General features: G+C 34.7%; 1 protein-coding gene across 1 annotated transcript in view; it reads left to right on the top strand.

Moving 5' to 3' along the window:
* The first annotated feature begins 6,203 nt into the window (after positions 1 to 6,203).
* Positions 6,204 to 20,371, top strand: part of LOC129226253 (multiple epidermal growth factor-like domains protein 6) — a 72,705-nt gene continuing 58,537 nt past the window's right edge. Inside the window, exons 1-2 of the mRNA XM_054860854.1 lie at positions 6,204 to 6,244; positions 13,564 to 13,666. Coding sequence (XP_054716829.1) covers positions 6,229 to 6,244; positions 13,564 to 13,666 — 119 coding nt within the window. The 5' untranslated portion in view covers positions 6,204 to 6,228. The remainder of the gene's footprint in view (positions 6,245 to 13,563; positions 13,667 to 20,371) is intronic.

Genomic DNA, 20,371 nt, shown 5'->3' with positions numbered 1-20,371 from the left:
GTACTGGCAATAATATGGTTGATAGCAAGCGTGTAACACAATATTTAATTCGCTTCCTGATTATCATAACGAGGAAACGCGGTAGACAGAGGCGCCAAAGTACATCATTTGTGACGTCATGAAGATCATGTCTTAATTTCAAAATCAGACATTTAAAAAAGTGAATTAAAAACTAAGCGTTGGGAAAATGAAAGTATTTTCTCGCTCTATGTTATTATTATTATTTATTTATTTATTTATTTATTTTTGCTTATTCTATCAATTTCAGTGACTAAAAGTAGTACTTTTGACTGAAGGAAACAACCCCATTGCTTTTACTGACATTTATCCGTTGAGAAAATATGAATTTTTGTAGGAAAAAAGCAATGAAAAATCTGTGTTAAAAACTTTAAAGGATGGAATTTTTAAAATTGTTCATCCTTCTCTGAAAAAGAATCCGATTGCAAAGTTTTCTTTCAAGTTTTGCAAATTAAAAGTTTAAATTAAGTAACATTTATATTAAGACTCATGTAACCATTATTTATCTTCTTTTTTCTTTCACTTCTTTTGTATTTTAAAACATTTACTTGCGTTTACAATATTTTAAGCAACCATCAGGGAAAAGGAAGGGCTCCGTGACAACCAGATATGACGTAGGTATAAAAATCAATAAAGACGTAAATGAATATTATTTGTGTAATTGAAGTGATATGGACGTTATTAATCCATCAAAATCCTTATTATTTTGACTGCTTTTTAGCTTACTTTTTTGTATAAGTAAAAGAAAGAAGAAAAGAGTATAAAAGAAGGCTTAAAGCAGGTTCAAAATATCGCTGAAAAAATCAAAAATAATTGAATTAATATCAAAAAGTTAAAAACTGGAAAGAAGGGCTTTCATATGGAGAAAGTGTGTGTCTGTCCATCTGTATGTCTGCGCCCCCCTCCTATTAACGTTTGAATGAATAGTCCGATTCAAACAGCCTTTATTTTGTTCGAAAGATCTCGAAGAGGACATCTCATTCCCACATTTCACTTTTTGAATTGAGCAATTTTTCGTTTAAATTTAAGCAGTTCAAAAAAATTTTAGACTAGCGCCTGCGAAAAAATTTAAAAGAAATACAAATCAGGAATTGAAGGTAAATTTGTTTCAAACAAACTTTGTTGGAAAAGCTCTTGATGAAGAGGAAGGAAAGAAACATCTTTTTGAACAGTTTTCTGTTCAAATTTGAAAAGCTCAAAAAAAAAAAAAAAACTTCACATCACAAAAAAACAAACATCAGCACCTGAGGAAAATGTAAAGCAAATATAATTCCGAACTAAAAGGCAGATTTGCTTCAAACAAACTTTGATGGAAAAAGCTCTTGATGAAGAACATGTATAAACAAATCTTTCTGATTAGAACAATTTTTCGTTCAATTTTGAACAGTTCAAAAAACCTTAACATAAGTGCCTACGAGAAGGCTAATATACATTCCAAATTATAGGCAGATTTGCTTCAAACGAACTTTGTAGGAAAAAACTCTTGATGGTGTACTTCATGTACAGAAAATATTTTTGTGATTTTGCTCTTTAAAAGTTTTTTTTTTTTTTTGAACAATTCAAAATTATTTAACATTAACGACAGTATGCAAAATTGAAAACATTGTGAAGATACTGAATGAATTCTCAATTTCTGGTTTCAAGAAATGGAAAAGAACTCTTCTGCCTATCAAAGAGCTCACGGTAGCTTCTCAGCATTGAAATTAAAATCTAGAATTGTAAATTTTCGTTGTCCTATCGAATTCTTCGAACTTGCCATCGTAATCTGACCCAAAACCAAGTTCTCTAATGATGCTTCAATCATTTGCAATAATGTGATTCTACACACTGGTTACTTTGAGAACCTAAAGAGTTCAACACTGGGCGATGATCGTAAAGTCATCAGAGACTTTAATTTGCGTCGGATTACGACGACAAATTCGAAGGATTTGACTCAACAACGAAAGTTTACAATTGCAGATTTCAATTTCAAAGCTCATCAAAAAGCAGCCGTGGCGGCGATTCGGGGGGCAAGGGGGGGGGGGCACTTTATTTGCTTCATTTTTTTTTTCAATTTAGAAAACAAAACTAGAAATTATAAAACAAGCAGAAACGTCAAAATTTTCAGAACGTAATTATTTGTTTTGCTTTGTATATCTGTTTACGAAACATTATTTAGCACAAGCAGTAACTTTTAGTTTATGTATACCTTGTTTAGATATTAGTAAATCAATTGTTTTACTTAAACAAGCCATTCTTGTTGATTAAAATTATCAACAATTGTTTGTGACAACTCCAAAATACTTTGGGGGTAAATGATGTAAGTCTAATTCATGTCTAAGTGTTTCGGGAAAAGTTATTGTGTACAAAATTCATCAAAAAAAAACAGGAGTTAAGTTGTTATATTTCCATCAATTACCACTCATCTGCTCTCAAAACCAGCCGTAGCAAAATTTTGTACTTTTTTCCCTCCTTTTTTTTCATTGTTTTGCTTCCGCTAAAAGGTCTATGGCTTTTTTTTTGCCCCCCCCCCCCCCCTTTTCAGTTCCAATCGCCACCTCTGATAAGCAGGTATGTGAAACCTCGGCTACCCCTTTTAAAAAGAGAATTTCAGTTAAAACTTCGGAAGAAATGGTGCTTGATGATGTACCTACTGAATTGTATGGTTTTCAGAGCCTCACATGTAATAATCAGTGAGACGATGGGTAACATTAGACAAAGAAGCTTTCAATTACAGTTTGTTGTTTTAACCAAGAGAGATGGATTTATTAGAGTCAGATTGAAATTCAGAACTATTACGCCACAATATAACACTATAGCCGTACATTGTCAGGAGTTGCAACTTCTTTTGTTTCGAGGTGTGACTTACTATGTGGTTGTTGCTAGCAAATTTTACAAATAATAACTTCTAATACTTTTCCTCAAAGTACGGAGCATCACGATGTTATTCAATTTTGACGCTCTATTAGTCCAATTCAAAGCATGTGTGGAACTTTAAAATATAGCTCATCATTAAAATGGTCATATGCGGTATATAGTCTACACAAAAAGCCTACTCTTCAGTAATATTACATAAAATTTATGAAATTTTGATTTTTGATGAAATTATTGTAATTTTTCCCAGTTTTAATGCAATAATGGGTCAACTTCAAGGCGTGTGAACGGAACCTCAAGGTATTTTTTTGCTGTCGAAATCCTTTTACATAACCAAATATCTCTACAAAAAGCATTTTTCATATTTTGATTATTTTTTTTCACTCCACCCTAGTGTTCATGCTCCTATTTAATCGTTCGGCAAAAAATAAGAGTTTCATTCGGTAAATTGAGAATTTTCCATCTCTCTAAAATTTAAGTTCGGTGCACCCCTGGTAACTTATTACAGCATTTCACTTGGCTGGCAACCCTCCCTCATCTCCTCTTACTTAAACAAACGTTCATTCGCCAATTTTGTTGATATATATTTTTCCGCCCTAAGTCCAGGACTTGACCTATAACAAAAAAAAAAAAAAAAATGTTTAAATACCCGTTATCTTCGGAATATACTAATTAGCGTGGTTCAAAAAAACTTTTTTTCAGCTAGAGTCCAGGACACCCCCTATAACAAAAAAAAAAAAAAAATTTAATACCCGTTATCTTCGGAATATACTAATTAGCGTGGTTCAAAAAAACTTTTTTTCAGCTAGAGTCCAGGACACCCCCTATAACAGAAAAAAAAAGTTTAAATACCCGTTATCTTCGGAATATACTAATTAGGGTGGTTCAAAAAAACTTTTTTTCAGCTAGAGTCCAGGACACCCCCTATAACAGAAAAAAAAATGTTTAAATACCCGTTATCTTCGGAATATACTAATTAGGGTGGTTCAAAAAAACTTTTTTCAGCTAGAGTCCAGGACACCCCCTATAACAAAAAAAAAAAATATTTAAATACCCGTTATCTTCGGAATATACTAATTAGGGTGGTTCAAAAAAACTTTTTTTCAGCTAGAGTCCAGGACACCCCCTATAACAGAAAAAAAAATGTTTAAATACCCGTTATCTTCGGAATATACTAATTAGGGTGGTTCAAAAAAACTTTTTTTCAGCTAGAGTCCAGGACACCCCCTATAACAGAAAAAAAAATGTTTAAATATCCGTTATCTTCGGAATATACTAATTAGGGTGGTTCAAAAAAACTTTTTTTCAGCTAGAGTCCAGGACACCCCCTATAACAGAAAAAAAAATGTTTAAATACCCGTTATCTTCGGAATATACTAATTAGGGTGGTTCAAAAAAACTTTTTTCAGCTAGAGTCCAGGACACCCCCTCAGTAGCGGATTTTAGGGGGGGCACAGGGGGCACGTGCCCCCCCCCAAAAGGATTAATTAATTTCACTATTTTATTTATTTTATTTTAACTGACCTTTCCTTTGCACTTTTTTTACGTAGCTAATTAAAAAGAACACAAAACACACACACACACTGCATATTTTGAATAAAAGCATTTTTGTTTGCTAAAGAAGTATTACTGGAGTTAGAGACCCAGAGTTGCAGAATACATTTAACTCGTTGGCTTCAAATTCAAGAGACCGCATTATCACGATCCGTCCATTAATTCTTCTTTGATGGAATCAATAATTAACTTTTTTTTTTTTTTAAATGTGTAGGCGCACCTTAAAGAGTCATTTTGATCCAATAACCTATTTGTGAAATAATAGATTTCTTTTTCAGCTAATAAAAGATGCAAAATGAAAGAAATCGTGTGGTAGTTTCTTAGAAAAACCATGATTTTTAATGATGTTATAAAGTTATGATTAAATTAATTTTAAAAAACTCAAGAGAGGTATGGGTTTATTTAATAACCTTGCCCTCCTGTTATAATCATTATGACAAAGTTCCTAGGTAAAGCCGCTCATTGTCTAGCATCTTGGTGACATTATATTGGGTTTAGTATTTAAATGACTTGAAACGTTAAAGATGTATTCCGTATACATTCAAAGTATATTAGTGCATAATATTCATGTATTTAGAAGTAGATTCATTGACCTTAAGGAATCCTAAAAAAATAATAAATAAATAAAAAAACACGCACATTTAAAAATAAAGTCGTCAAAACTTCGTTATGAAACATCGAAGGTGGGGAGGGGGGGGGGTATTCAATTTTCCGTGCCCCCTCCAAACGATTTTTCTGTGTCCGCCCCTGCACCCCCTATAAAAAAAAAATGTTTAAATACCCGTTATCTTCGGAATATACTAATTAGGGTGTTTCAAAAAAGCTTTTTTTTCAGCTAGAGTCCAGGACACCCCCTATTTCTTTAACACTTACTAATAATATTATGCTGTAAAAGTTTTAACTTCTTACTGAAATTTTTAGACGGTGTTCAATGACCACTTAATTTAACATTAGCCGTAGAATAGAAAATGCCAAGTTGAGTGATATTTAATCTCCCCAGCCGTTTTTTAATAAATAATTATTTTATTGCAATGTATATGCATATTTCTGGTGTGTATTATAATATGTAGCATTGTTTTTTCAGTTCGATGTATTTTTTAACCCCGCTCCCCATACTATTGAAGTTTGGGGGAAGGGGTTGAGCACCCACTTTCAGTTGAAATAGGAAGCTAAAATTCTTCCAGTATATCGCTATCCACAAGTCTAAAAATATTGAGGGGTGTCCCGGTATCTAGGAGAAACTTTTATTTTTTTACATGTATTTTTGAACCACCCGTCGCATCTGTACCGTATCTGTACACGTACCGGTATCTGTAATAAAATCACCGAAAAAAAATCACCTAAGGGATGCAGTGTGAGTTCTCATGCTCTCCAATGAGTCCCGTGCAAATTAATCACTGTAACCCCCCCCCCCTTATCCCAATTAATGCACCAGTTACGAATACTAACATTTTGTCAAGTCCTATATCCCGTACAGTGTGAAAGTAATGATCAAAATTGTTCTTACTTTTCCTTCCCTGATTCCTCACGTATATTTATAGGCTAAATCAGTCTAATACCGACAAAAAAGAGATCGATTTTAATTGATTTTTTAATCTTCCACGACCCACGAGGTATCATCAATGTACGGAAACTTGATCCGTGCGATTTTGGGAACCAAGATGGCGGACGAGTCGTGTGACCTAGCTTTAACACAACTCGTATCAAACGCCGGTAGTGACGTACTCGTGAGAGATTCGTTGCTTTGTTTGTGTTCCTTCATGAATGCTACTAGGAAAGGATTTGCCATCGATGGCATAGAACATGAATCTTCTTACAGGTAAGTGGGAAATCATTTTCATTTGATCGTGTTTTCAATGTATATTGACTGTATAATTGATAGAACGAGGGTAGTCATTGTTGCGTCGTCAATGAAAGTAATTATCCTTCAATCTCTATATTGACCGTGAAAATTTGACAGTACAGGAATTCTGTCAGGACTTTCACTTTTGGATGTCATGCGGAAATTTTCTAGTTTATTAAATTGTCAGATAATCAGATAGGTTTCATTTTCGCTGCAATGTCTATAATGCAAGACAATTGAATTTGTTCTTCAGGCATAGCCGACTGAAGCCAAGTGGGGACCTGGGGCAAACTTTGCTTTCGGGGGCCCCATTCGTAATGCAGTTCTGATGTTTTAGCAGAAGACTACTTTACAGCACATAATACAGGACACATAATGTCAGTTACACATCCAAATTTGCATTCCGTTCATGCTCTAGCATTTAGTCTAAAACACTAGTTATTATATACAGTCAATTTAAACTTAAGAATAACTGTGCAAGATTTAGTAAAAGTTATTTTTTAGACTGTACTTAACTAAAAAAATAACAGTCGTCACTTTTAAATTGTTTTCTTGGCTTACATCATAAAAATTGTAATTGACTGCAGTAGCCGCCAATTATGTTCAGTGGATTAAGTGACCTATGAAGGTAGACAGTACAATAACAGTCTATAAAACTGATGTCTTGAAATCAGTGATTTTTCTCAAGCCGTCGTCATTTAAGTTGAAAGCCACTTCGTTCAAAAGGACTAGTTTTGCATCATAGTCAATTTAAACTGAAGAATCTTCATGAAAATGTAGTAAAAATTATTTCGCTGATTCCTAACCTTAATCGTAAGTTTTCTGATGCAATTTTTGAATTGTATACTTGGTTTATATTCTAAAGTAACTAATTGTAAAGTGTAATTGTTTGCAATAGTCCGCCAATTGTGTTTCGTGCATTTAGTGCCCTTGAACGTTGATGATATAATAACTTTCTAAACCGCTAATGCACCTTTAAATCAATGACTTTCTCTTGGTTAATTAAGCCAAAGACTAACATTTTGAGATTTAATCTATTTAAACTAAAGAATCATTATGAAAATGGTGAAACTTATTTTAAACGCATAACTCTTATAGTGGATTCACTAATGCAATTTTAAAATTGTGTTATTGGGTTATATTTCGTAATAGTTAATTGGAAAATTAACGGACAACTGTAGTCCGTCAAATGTGTTTTTTGAATTTAGTGACTTTTTAACGTTGACGTTATAACAACTCTGAGCAGTTGATGCATCTTAAATCTATGCTTCCCTATGCCGTCTAAACTCAAGAAGAAACCAATTACTCGAAAAAAATAGCGTTCAGATATAAGTTTCATTAACTATTGAGTTTTTACGAAAAACAGTAAAAAATATTTTATAGCAGCCTAATTCTTATAGTGCGTTTACTGATGTAAATTTAAAATTGGTTATTTGATTTATTTCATAAAATAATTAATTAGAGATTGTAGTTGTCTTTGGGTAGTCTTTCAAATGTGGTTTAGTGTCTTTTTAAAAGAGACGATTAAATAACTGTCGTACGGGCTGACGCATCTTAAATCGAAGCTTTTCTCCTGCTGTTCTCACGTAGTCGGCGCAACAAGTGGTTTTGCAAAGACTACTTTTCCAAATATAGTCATTTATTATTATTTTTTTTTTGCGAATATAGTCATTTTAAACCTCAGAGTCGTTATGAAAAATTAAAAAAAATATTTTACATGCTCTGAACTCTTTCAGTTGTCTAACTAATGTAATTTTAAGTTGGACTATTGGTTTATGTCTTGAAACAAAAATTTGGAAACTAATTGACTGAGGTATTTCGTCAAATGTGTTGAAGTGGGTGTAATCAATTTTGAAAGTTGTCAATATAGTGATCACACAATCCAATAGTGATCATACACTTGCTGTCGGAGCAGTTGACGCTTCTGTAATGGTTTCCCCTTGTATCTGAAGTATAAAATACATCTATTTTTTTAATAGTTGCTATGTCACAAAACAAGAAAAATGTTCTAGATTCAGGAAGTGCGGTTTTGGGGACGTTTGAAAGAGCTTCAGAGCTTCCTCGATTGTCCTAGGGATTAGGTACTGTTCGCAAGTATGATTAAGAAAATCATCGTAAAAAATTTGATGGAATAGATGCGTATTATTTTAGTTTGATTTTATCAATGAGCAGTTACTAGAATGCTACTGCCAGGGAAAAAATATTGAGAACTCTGGTAATTTCATTATTTTATGATTGTAAAGGTTGTCCCAAAATTAACGCCAGATTTGATTTTGTTGCCATTTGTGCAAAATAGTGTTGGCATCTCTGAAAAAAAAAAAAAAAAAAAAAACAATTGATAGCTGAGAGGTTAGGGTTTAAAAAAATGGAGCGTTATACGATACAATAACGCGCTTTCATTATTGAACAATTGTTTCAAAAATAATGAAAGTTGAGGCTGGTCAAGCAGTTACTGTTATTGGCGCTCGGTATCGCAACACGGTAATGCACGGGTGGTTGTGGGCTTGTTGACATAGACCTTTGAATTCAAATAACCGCATAAGAAGAAATTTAAAAATGTTAAATCACACGATCTAGGGTGCCAATTCTGATCACCAAAATGAGAGAGTACGCGACTAGGAAATGCCTTATGCAGTCATTGAAATGTTTCACTCTCTCTAGCTGTATGGTACAATAACACCCCATTTTTACTAACCCTAAACTCTCAACTGTCAAATTGTTCTTTTTTCCTGGCTGCCAACAATTTATCGAAAAAATGGTGGCAAATTCAAATCTTGCGTTAATTTCGGGACACCCTTTATTTCTCAATGACTGAAGCGTTTCCGACTGTCAACTTGATTGTAACGACTTTGACATCAGCTAACCAAAAAAATTACATTGCCGTGAGAATTAGTATTCATGGGGTAAGTTGGGGGTGAATAGAAACAAAATTTTAAATGTTTCAACTTTATCTTGCTCTTTCTTTTCAATGAATTGAGAGTTAAAATTTGGTGTATTGCATCTGAGACTAAATTAATTCAAAAATGTCAAAGTTAGCTCTAAGCAGTGGTGTTTCCATATGGTATACTCCATATACGCAGTATACTCTCAAACATTTTTTAGACAAATAGCGTATACCCTCCAAGGGTGCCCATATGCAAAATTTTAAGGTGAGGCTCAGATATTTCCCCCATGGTTTAGCAGGATATTTTCCTCATAGAAACCGATTTCAGTACAGATTAGACTTGTTAAAATTTGAGATTTTAAATAACTTATCCATTAACTGCTGGAGAAGAAATGTTTTTACATTTTTACAATGAAAAAATTAGTTAAAGCAAGGAAGTTCTAATTTCAAAGAGGGGCCTTGCCCCCCCCCCCCACACACACGGGCGCCCTTGATACCTTCATGCTTCGGCGCAGTATAGCCCTCAAGAGCTCTTGCGCCATTAAAAATAAGCAAACCTTCATGCTTCTAAAATTTTCATATTATGACACATTATGTACATGATCGCATACACATATTGTAAGTAATAGATTACTGGGAATATACCCTCAGAAAAATTTATGGGAATATCACTGGCTCTAAGAAGTCTAAAAATAACACAAGAAATTCTATTCAAGAAGATAATATTTGACTTGCATTGATAGCGGTTGTAATATGTACATATGGTTCATTAATGGTGGTGTTGGAAGCATATTTTAAATTTTTTGTGGGAAAAATACACTGATAATAATTTCAAAATTATCGACAGTTCCGTCTCTGTTTTATCAATAGCATAACCTTGCTGTTTTCCCTTTAAATACTGTCTTCAGAGCTTTAAATCAGCATAATTAATGTTTTCCCTTTAAACGCTGTCTTCAGAGCTTTAAATCAGCATAATTAATGTTTTCCCTTTAAACGCTGTCTTCAGAGCTTTAAATCAGCATAATTAATGTTTTCCCTATAAATGCTGTCTTCAGAGCTTTGAATCAGCATAATTAATGTTTTCCCTTTAAATGCTGTCTTCAAAGCTTTGAATCAGCATAATTAATATTTTCCCTTTAAATGCTGTCTTCAGAGCTTTGAATCAGCATAATTAATGTTTTCCCTTTAAATGCTGTCTTCAGAGCTTTGAATCAGCATAATTCAAGTCCAATACTGAGTAACTGGGTCTAAACAATTTCACTTTTTGGCTACTGGTTAGCAGTGATGTTCCCATCAATTTTTCGGAGGGTATATTCCCAGTAATCCATTACGCACAATTTGTGTATGTGATCATATCCATAGTATGTCATAATATAAAAATTTATGAAGCTTGAATACGCTATATGTCTAAAAAATGTTTGAGAGTATACGGCGTATGGGAACACAACTGCTTGTTAGTAGATGAAATGCTGCTAATATTTACCCCAGTTTGTTTCCATTTTACCCATCCATCATAACTTCATAATGTAATTCCGATAATTTCATGGAATCTCAAACACGAATACTGCCGTGTGCAGGTAAACGGCAGTATCTGCAGAAATGAGTTTTCGAGATATTTGAAGAAACGCGTTTTGGATTCAATGCAAACAATAGGGAAATGTTAGAATTAGACGCCTTTTTCGCGCCTTTTTTAGCCGACTTTCCCTGTAAAAGTCAGAAAAAGAAGAAAAAAGCATGAAAGAAGACTTATAATGCATCTTAAAAATGTCGCGAAAAACCAAAAAAAAATCAAAAATAAATAAAATAATTAAATAAATATCAAAAAATTAAAAATTGTAAAGTAGGGTATTGAGATGGGGAAAAATGTCTGTCTGTCGGTCTGTCTGTCTGTCCCCCCCCCCTAATAACTTTTGAATGAATAGTCCGATTCGAACAAACTTTTTTTTGTTCGAAAGATCTCGGCGAGGACACCTCATTCCCATATTTCACTTTTTGATTTGAACTATTTTTTGTTCAATTTTGAACAGTTCAAAAAAACTTAACATTAGCGCCTACGGGGAAACTGAAAGTCAATGTATAGATTCCGTAGTTGAAGGCGGATTTATTTCAAACAAATTTTGTTGGAAATAGCTTTGACGCCACACAAACTCCAGTCTCCGACTCCGAGAATTTAGAGGCACCTGACTCCGACTCCTGTGCCCGACAATTAATCGGACTCCGACTCCCCGACTTCGTAGCTTTGGCAAAAATTTATACACGGAGGACAAATGACTGACTCCGATTCTTGGATATTCGTCTCCGACTCCTTTATCCCAAAATGAGATTGACTCCGACTCCGCAGCTATGGTTTTCACTGTGAAATAATTATTTTTGATATGATTTGTTTTTATTTTCACGCTAAAGTTTTAACTTAGGTATTCAGTTTTCGGCGAATAAACTCGAAGTCATTTATGTTTCTACATAACGATATGCGCAGACGATTTTTTTTTTTTTTTTTTTTTGACAATGAAAAGTATTTTTTTAAATTGACATTTTATTGTTTTTATTTATTTTGGTAAGTGCATTAATTCATTTAAAAAATTATTTTTGGGAACAGGAGAAAAAGAAACGATTTTTTTTTTTTGATATGATGTATTTATTTTAATAAGCTTATTAATTTTAATTATTATTTTTTCGTTTTGAAAGCTCTTAAAGAATTTTTTTTTAAGGGAGAAAAGTGTATTAGCTGCTTTGTTTAAAAGGTACTGCTTTTTTTTTTACGCATCTAATTTTTTTAGTTGTGTGAGGAATACTTTATTCCTAGAAATTAGCAAAAATATGTTTGAAACAATTTGCAATTTTAGCTATTTTTGAGAATATCTATCAGGTACTAGAAAGTAGTATGGGTACACGGAAAAGTAGGCTCGTATAGTTCTGGACGGAACTTCTTGTTTAAGCGGAAACCAAATAATCGTGCTTGTACAATAAAGATAACGTACAATAGGTGACAAAAATGCAAAAAAATGAAAAAATTGCAGTTACTGCCCTTTACCTGCACACGGCAGAATACTTGTCTTTGTGAAGTATAGTTGGTCTAAGATGCTTAGGACACCTCAATTAATTGAACAACCAAGAAAAAGTTTCTCTGCGAAAGAATACCGATTTAAAGTGCTTATAACTTTTCCTCATTGATTTCTCTATAAAACCTCTAAGAATCAAAAATAAACGACAAATATTTAAATTTGCTGAATTTATCCTTGAACTTTCCAAATTAGATATTTTATATGTTATAAATAGAACATATTATCATATGTTCTATTTTAAGTGGGAGAGGTGTTACTCACGTACGTGACGTCATTAAAATCTGTGTGCTTTTTGGGTGGAGCTAAATGAGCAACGCCTACAGGCTATGAATATCCCTCCAGACAGACGGAAAAGGAAATAAGAAAAAGTGAAGAATGGAAAGTACCCATCTGTCTTTGCAACCGAAACTAAAATAATTTCTCCTTTTAACTTGAAACATGTATGTTTGAAAACGTTTTTAAATCAAATCAGGTGAGGTTATTTTTTATAACGCAAGTAGAGAGGTGAGATGTATGTAACGCCAACATTATATGTATGTTTTTTTTCATTCCAAAGAATTTGCAAATGAAAATAGGAACATCTTCAATGATTATTGCATTGTTTATTGATCTAAGTATGACTGAAACGGGACCAAAAGTGAAAAACTACATATAAAGCGACAAATGTAAAAAATTGCAAAACGTTGTTGAGCTAAAATCCAATTTTCTGGAGAATAAATAGCCTGGTGCAAAAACAAAAAAAAAAAAAAAAAAAAGATCGAGCTGTAACTTTAGTGTCCATTTCTGCAAGTAGTCTACATTTCATTTAAAATTTATGGGTAAAAATTAAGTTTCCTTAAAGTGCACCGTGTCCCAAAAAGAATCTCTCTTCCTTATCTAATGCCATTCATAGTGAATCTGAGCAATACTTGAGGAAGGTATTTTCAATTATTTTTGGTAGACATTCTGAAGCTGATTAAGAAATACTGTTTCCTAATTCCGCATATAAAGAAATTTTATGAATCTAAACAATGACTTCCTAATGGGTTGTCTGCAATAAAATTATGTTTGCAAGTTATGTTTTCAACGTTGCTTTTCCCAAAAAAGTTTTGGTCGAATATTTTATGAAATAATGAGATCCATGTAAAGCTTCAAAAGAAATCCATAGAAAAGGATGAATTCCTTATGTTCACTCGTTGAACAATAGTTTATATATGGGGGAGACTATAATATGATAGTCCCGCCCACATAAAGTTGACAAGAGTAAAATTCATTCCTTGAAGGTATCCAAATTTTCTTAAAATTTAAATGCTTTTTATTTATTTTATCTGAGTGCATAATTAATTTAACTGATTAAACTTGATTTACAGTTGTTCTGCATGTGGTGGTGATTGCAGCTTGTGTGAAATTTTCTACAGCCACTTGTCAACATGAGGTCACGTGTCCGTGCGGGACTACGGGACTGAACATTACGTAAGTAACGAAATAACACAGCCAAAATTCAAAATCGTTTACATTCAAATACACAGGTTCCATTACCTGTCTTACTTATAAGAGTTATACTTAGCCAATTGCAACAGCAACAGATTGCGTCTGTTGTAAGAGACTTACTGTGCATACTGAATCAATCCAATTACTGCAATAAGTAAATCCTGATCCGCTAAATCAAGCTAGGCAGCAACCTTTTCGCCTTGCTTACTGTATTCTGTTTATTTCTTAAAGAGTTAATTACCAATAATAAAGAGCATAGCAAGTTAAAACACAAAGTTTTGTAAAGTTATACTTTGCTTGGCGCAGTGAAGGTGAAATTCCACCCCCACCGAACTGTTGTAATGAAACAGAATGCAAACGACAGCGTTGTTCTAAATTGTCTGTTTGTTGCAAAGTCATCACCTAATTGACACCAAAAATGAGCCGTCGAATTGTACCTCAGTTTACTATAAGCCTTATAGCTATTTTCACTCTGTAAATTGCATCGGTTTGAATCAAACAACGAGTATTAGAGGTTTAATCCTCACTTAAAGACACTTGCACATTGTATTTTTGGTTTCTCCTACAAATTTTGCTTACTTATTGATATCACATTATTTAAATTCTGACGCCGATCAACACATTATACTGGGTTCACGGGGATGATAGACTAGATGTAAACAAAGGAATGGGAAATTTGGCGACGAAATCACATGTTTGGCTTGGACAAGAACAAATTGGGGCCAAGCAGATGGCGAATGCGAGCACTATTGGTCTCCTCTTTTTTATTCCAGAAAATCTCCCCAAAAGTGGGCATAGTTGGCATAGTTAAAACATTCTGGCAACTAGTCTGTTTGCTTCTGGTCTATCATTTATAGTATTCTTAAGTTACATCGCACCTCGTTATATCATGCATTATGGGATACATGTAAAGTTGAAAAAAAGAAAAATAAACGAAGCATCTAGGATTTGACTAAATGTAGAAGATATCAAATAATAATATATAATAGACTAGAGTTGGAAGTAGATCAAATTTAGAACTTTGGTGTCTCTCGAGCTTTGAGGTCAAACTTTTAATTTAAAAACAGAGGCTATCACAGCCGCCGTCATCACTATAACACTTTTCTTGTGGCTTGAAGGCCGTGGTTGGTTATTACATGTCCAAAAAATTGTTAGATGAAGATTTAATGAACTTATGTTTAAAAAAAATGTTTCATTACATCATTTTCAAATAGAGTACAATACGTACTCTTTCAGTATTCTCCATGAAAGTAGCGTTACGCATATTCTAAAATGCAATTGATTATTTTTTTGCGTAACCATCCTCCGTACTACAGTCCTGTTTGTGAAAATTTCAACACTACGAAGGACTTACGCGAGTGAGCTGAAAATTGCAGGAAATGTAAAGTAGGGCATGATATGCAAATGATTAGAATTGCAGACCGGTAGCGCATGCTTATGATGAGCAACGCCCTCTGAACGGCGGATCGAACCGAATATAAATAGACGGCTGTAGCGAGGCGTGTATGATTATCGGTGGTTATATGCTAGAGTAAACGTTATCTGAATCTTTATTATGCCTCTTCCACGAAAAAAAAAGCGAAAGGTGAGCAAATTTCGGAGTTTGAACGGGCAGAATTGTCGGCCTTCGTGAAGCTAGATTGTCTTTTTGTGCAGTAGCTGCTCGTGTGCAGCGTAACAGCAGCACAAACATGCGTATTTGGAAGCAGTGGACGGACGAGGGTCGGACAGCGCAGTGGTCAACAGCTACAGGTGTTTTATTGTATGCTTCATCAATTCGGAGACGTCTGCTGCAGCGTGGGCTGCGCGCAAGGATTCCTTTATACAGGATTCCTCTCACGCAAAACCATCACCGCCTGCGGCAACAATGGACCAATGTGCATAGGAGTTGGCGTGCTGATTGGCAGCAGGTCGTTTTTTCTGACGAATCCCGCTTCAATTTGTGGTACCATGATGATCGAGTTCGTGTCTGGCGCTATGCCGGTGAACGGCACATTCCGGAGTGTATTATCGAACCCCACAGTAGACGAACACCAGGTGTTATGGTCTGGGGTGCCATAGCATATCATGGACGATCCCAATTGCTACGAATTGTGGGCAATTTGAACAGTACCCGATACATAAACGAAGTTTTACAGCCCCAAGCTATTCCTTTCCTGCAAGGATTGCCAGGGGCTGTATTCCAGCAGGATAATGCCCATCCACACGTCGCCAGGACTGTCAAAACTTACCTTGATTCGAAGCAGGTACAGCTTCTTCCTTGGCCTGCATATTCCCCGAATATGTCACCGATTGAACATGTGTGGGTTTTCGTTGGGCGGCGTCTCGCTCGTGATCCTCGTTCTGTTGCTTCCACAGACAAACTTTGGTTGCGCATACAAACAATATGGAATAATCTTCCGCAGGCAGATATTCAAACTTTGTTTCACTCCATGCCGAGTCGTGTAGCAGCTCTTATTGCGGCGCGTGATGGCCACACAAAATACTAATTTCTATCTCTTTTTATTGTTAGTTTGGTTTGAAAATGTAATCGTTTATTTGTACCATTACTACTCACAACTGTGTATTAAATTTCATTCAACTATGATGCTTCCTTTATGGTGTTGCAATTTTCACAAACAGGAGTAATTTTGTAAGAAGGTTCAATATCTTCCATAAGGTAGGTAACTACACGTAGAATCCGTATACATTTCAGAAACAACTACAGTAGATGTTACAAAACGATTCTTTTGTGCACCGTAAAAAAAAAATGCAGTACTAATACTAGAAAATCTCTAGTAAACTGAACTTTTCATAAAGGTTTTTCTAGGCACTAAAAAACTGTAGAACCACTAGAAAATCTCTGGAAACTGGCCTTCCATCAAGTTTTCTATAACGGCACAGCTCCTTCTTAAGTAACACTAATTTTACTCATTAAAAGAATCTGAATCGCTTCTAGAAACTTTTATGGAATGTCCGTTTCATAGAGATTTTCTAGTAGTACTGCAGTTTTTGACACAATTTCTTCTAAGTGTAATAATGACACAACTTCTTCTTAAGTAACGCTACTTAAGGAGAAGCTGTATAAGTTTATGGAATCCCTGTTTCCTATAGGTTTTCTAGTAGTAGGGTAACGGCACCAGTTACAGACATGCTTAAGATATCGCTCTCGGGTTAACGATATTTTCTGAGACTTTTTAATGTATTTAGACTTTTAAACTATTTTTCTCTCATGAAACTATATCTCATCCAACGTTTGGCTGCTTCTGGATCCTCTGAATGAGTTAATTCTATTTTGATTTGCTGAGTTTCGAAAACAGGTCCGACCCCTAGTATCAGACACCGAAAATTTTGATGATACCCAGCAACAGTTAGGATGAGGAAAGAATGAGTAATAGACAAAAATCCCAATTTTCTCTTCAAAATGTGCAAAAGTTCTTTATTTTTAGAACTAAAGCCTTATTTAATTCAAATGAACAGGAAACACCGGCAGACCTCGTGGTAGTTGTTCATAACCTTCCACCACTGCCTTGTAAACACCAACTGGCTCATAAAATTCACTCTAATACCACTAGATGGTTGCACCATATTCATGGGCCACAGCAATCTCAGTCTTACCCACTGAAAGTTCTTATTATTTACTAGTGGTACCCGCACGGCTTTGCCCGTAATAGAAAAATTAAAAGGTCTTTTGGTTCGCCTGTATATTTACAAATAATGTATGGTGAATTTTCTCGCCAGTTGGCTTGTACCCATGTTACGGTTCCACGTTATGATCATTTCTTATCCCGCCAATTGTCTTGTGCCCATGTTACGGTTCCGCGTTATGATAATTTCGTAAATAATGTGTGGTGAATTTTCTCGCCAATTGGCTTGTACCCATGTTACAGTTCCACGTCATGATAATTTCGTATCTCGCCAATTGGCTTGTGCCCCTGTTACGGTTCCACGTTATGATAATTTTGTAATTGACTCGTCCATCTTATGATAGTTTTGTTCTTAAAATTGGAATAGAAAAAGAACCACATCGAATTTTCGAAACATCGCTTCGAAGTGCACACCCCCATGCTACAAACTAACGTTTTGCCAAATTTCATGAAAATCGGTCGAACGATCTAGGCGCTATGCGCGTCACAGACATCCAGACATCCTCCAGACATCCAGACATCCAGACATCCTCCAGACATCCAGACATCCAGACATCCTCCAGACATCCAGATAGAGAGACTTTAAGCTTTATTATTAATAAAGATAAAGTAATCCGAACTTATGACTGTCTGCTTTTGGACCTTTGTCTGTTACTGGTGCCGTTACCCTACAGCGGTTTCTTTTGCGACAGTATAGTAACAATACAGTTTCTTCAAGTAACGCTACTAAACAAGGAACAGCGTCGTACTAGAAAAGCTTATGGAATCCCAGTTTCCTAGAAATTTTCTAGTAAAGGCGCAGTTTTTTTTTTTTACAGTGCACATGGAGTCCCAAAAGCTACGATCTCAAGACTAAAACGTGCTAAAAATATCAGAGTATAGTACTTCATTCACAAATGACACGAAAGAGGCAATAACACATTCACTTTCCTGCTAATATGGCAATGAGAACGTGTTCTGTTTGAAGGTTGACTGTGGGTAGCTCATTAGATGACTCTATGGTAATCGAAGTCACGTGGATGAACTTGTGCGTTGTGTGTCGTAATATTAAGAATGTGTTGTTTTTTTTCGCTCCATTTGGAGTAAAAACAATTTCAGATTAACCCAAGCTTCTTGTAAAACATTGGATTACACAAAGCAGCAAAGAAAAAAGCACTTCACTTTTACACCATTCAAGGGTGAATACAGCTTCTGGTATTGGATGGGGTCATTGTTTAAAGTTGAGCACACGAATAGAAGGATGGGAGCAGGACGTATTCTGGGGGGGATTTCGGGATATACACCCCCGTAACTCAGTTATTTTCCTCTTTGATATGATTAAGATTTAGATAAAATTTAAGGTAATGGGTCAAAACTTCGCCGGACAATACTTCGCGGCCAAAAATTCGCGTGGACAAAACTTCGCGTGGTCAAAACTTCGCATGGACCAAACTTCGCGTGGACAAAATTTCGCGTGGGCAAAACTTCGCGCAGTCAAAATTAAATTTATTGATTAGTTAACTTCATTGATGATTAACTAAAATTGACTTGTACTACGGGTGTGCTCGGCTATAAACTTAAAATAAATAAATAAATAAAAATTCTTGAGCAAATATAAATTCGTCTTCCGATTCCAAAAAAAAAAAAAAAATGATAAGAATAAAAAAAAAAAAAAAAAAAAAATTTTTATTTTATTTTCAAATGTTCCGCTTTAATTAAGAAGTTAAATGTTTCGCTTAAAATGTGCGCACATAATGTTACGTAAAAGCATACTTTCTAAAGTAATGAGTAATCATTCAATTTCTCGCTTGAATGGAGAGGCGAACGAATTGTGAGTAACAACGCGAAAAGCAAGTTAGAGAGGGAGGGGGAGGGGTCGCTTCCGTATTTTACTGAAAAGTTTTGAAAAACTAGCTTTAAAATAAAAATAGGAATAAATGATGAAAAGAATTAAAATGAAATGCAAAATTTTCAATCATCAAAGATTTTTCAGTTAGTTAGCTATAAAACATTAAATTGTTATTATAAAACTAATTCCTCGTTTTCGAAAAAGTGATAAATTAATCTTAATTTAAACTTCAAATCTGTATCAATTATTACTTCATTAACTTGCTATACTTAAATTCATTTAGGATTTACACAATTAACTTGAAATCAAGTAATTCATTATGAAAAATTAAGTTCTTTATGTAGAGTATGTCTAATGCGTTCCTGGAAATCATTTAACGATAACACCCCCCCCCCCCCCAAAAAAAAGATACATTTTCACTTTATAGCTAATTTTATATGATATGTTTATTGAAGTTCATTGTTATGAATGCCCGAAGTTTTACCCACGCGAAGTTCTGGATAGGCGAAGTCACAAAGTTATGAATCCGCGAAGTTGACCGCGCGAAGTTTTGTCCACGCGAAGTTTTGTCCACGCGAAGTTTTGTCCACGCAAAGTTTTGTCCACGCAAAGTTTTGTCCATGCAAAGTTTTGTCCATGCAAAGTTTTGTCCACGCGAAGTTTTGTCCACGCGAAGTTTTGGCCGCGAAGTTTCGACCCCAAACCAAAATTTAATATTGATAAGATAAAGATTAAGACTCACTCTATTTCTCATCTGAAATTTAACCATATCATATCCCTCCCTCTCAGAAATGTTTTTCTCGCTATGCTGGTAGTGTGTGTGTGGGGGGGAGGGTAAGTATGATATTCGGACAGAAAGGACAATCTTTGTCCCTCTGCAGTAATTCTGCAGGGATTTCACGACCCCATAACCTACCCACTGGATCAGTGCTTGACTTTATTCTTACTTTCTCTCATAAGCTAATCTAACAAATGAAAATGCACTTAAAATGGGAAGTACGGGCAGGATTGTTTTTTTTAACTATGCTTTTATAAAGAAGAAAGTCAAAAGCAGGTGTTAGCTTTAAAAAAAATAAAGAGAGGAAGAAATGCATTAAAATGCATTTTTTGAAAAAATAATAGGACACATTTTGGAAAAAATATAGGATTTATAGGACACAAAAAAAATATTTACTTAACTAGCTGCATTGCCCGGCGTTGCACGGTCTACCTCAAAAATATTCGTATATTCGG

The sequence above is a fragment of the Uloborus diversus genome, chromosome 7, assembly GCF_026930045.1.
Source record: "Uloborus diversus isolate 005 chromosome 7, Udiv.v.3.1, whole genome shotgun sequence".
Lineage (NCBI taxonomy): Eukaryota > Metazoa > Arthropoda > Arachnida > Araneae > Uloboridae > Uloborus > Uloborus diversus.
Note: the sequence above shows the minus strand (reverse complement) of the source record. Positions and strands in the feature narration are given on the sequence as shown.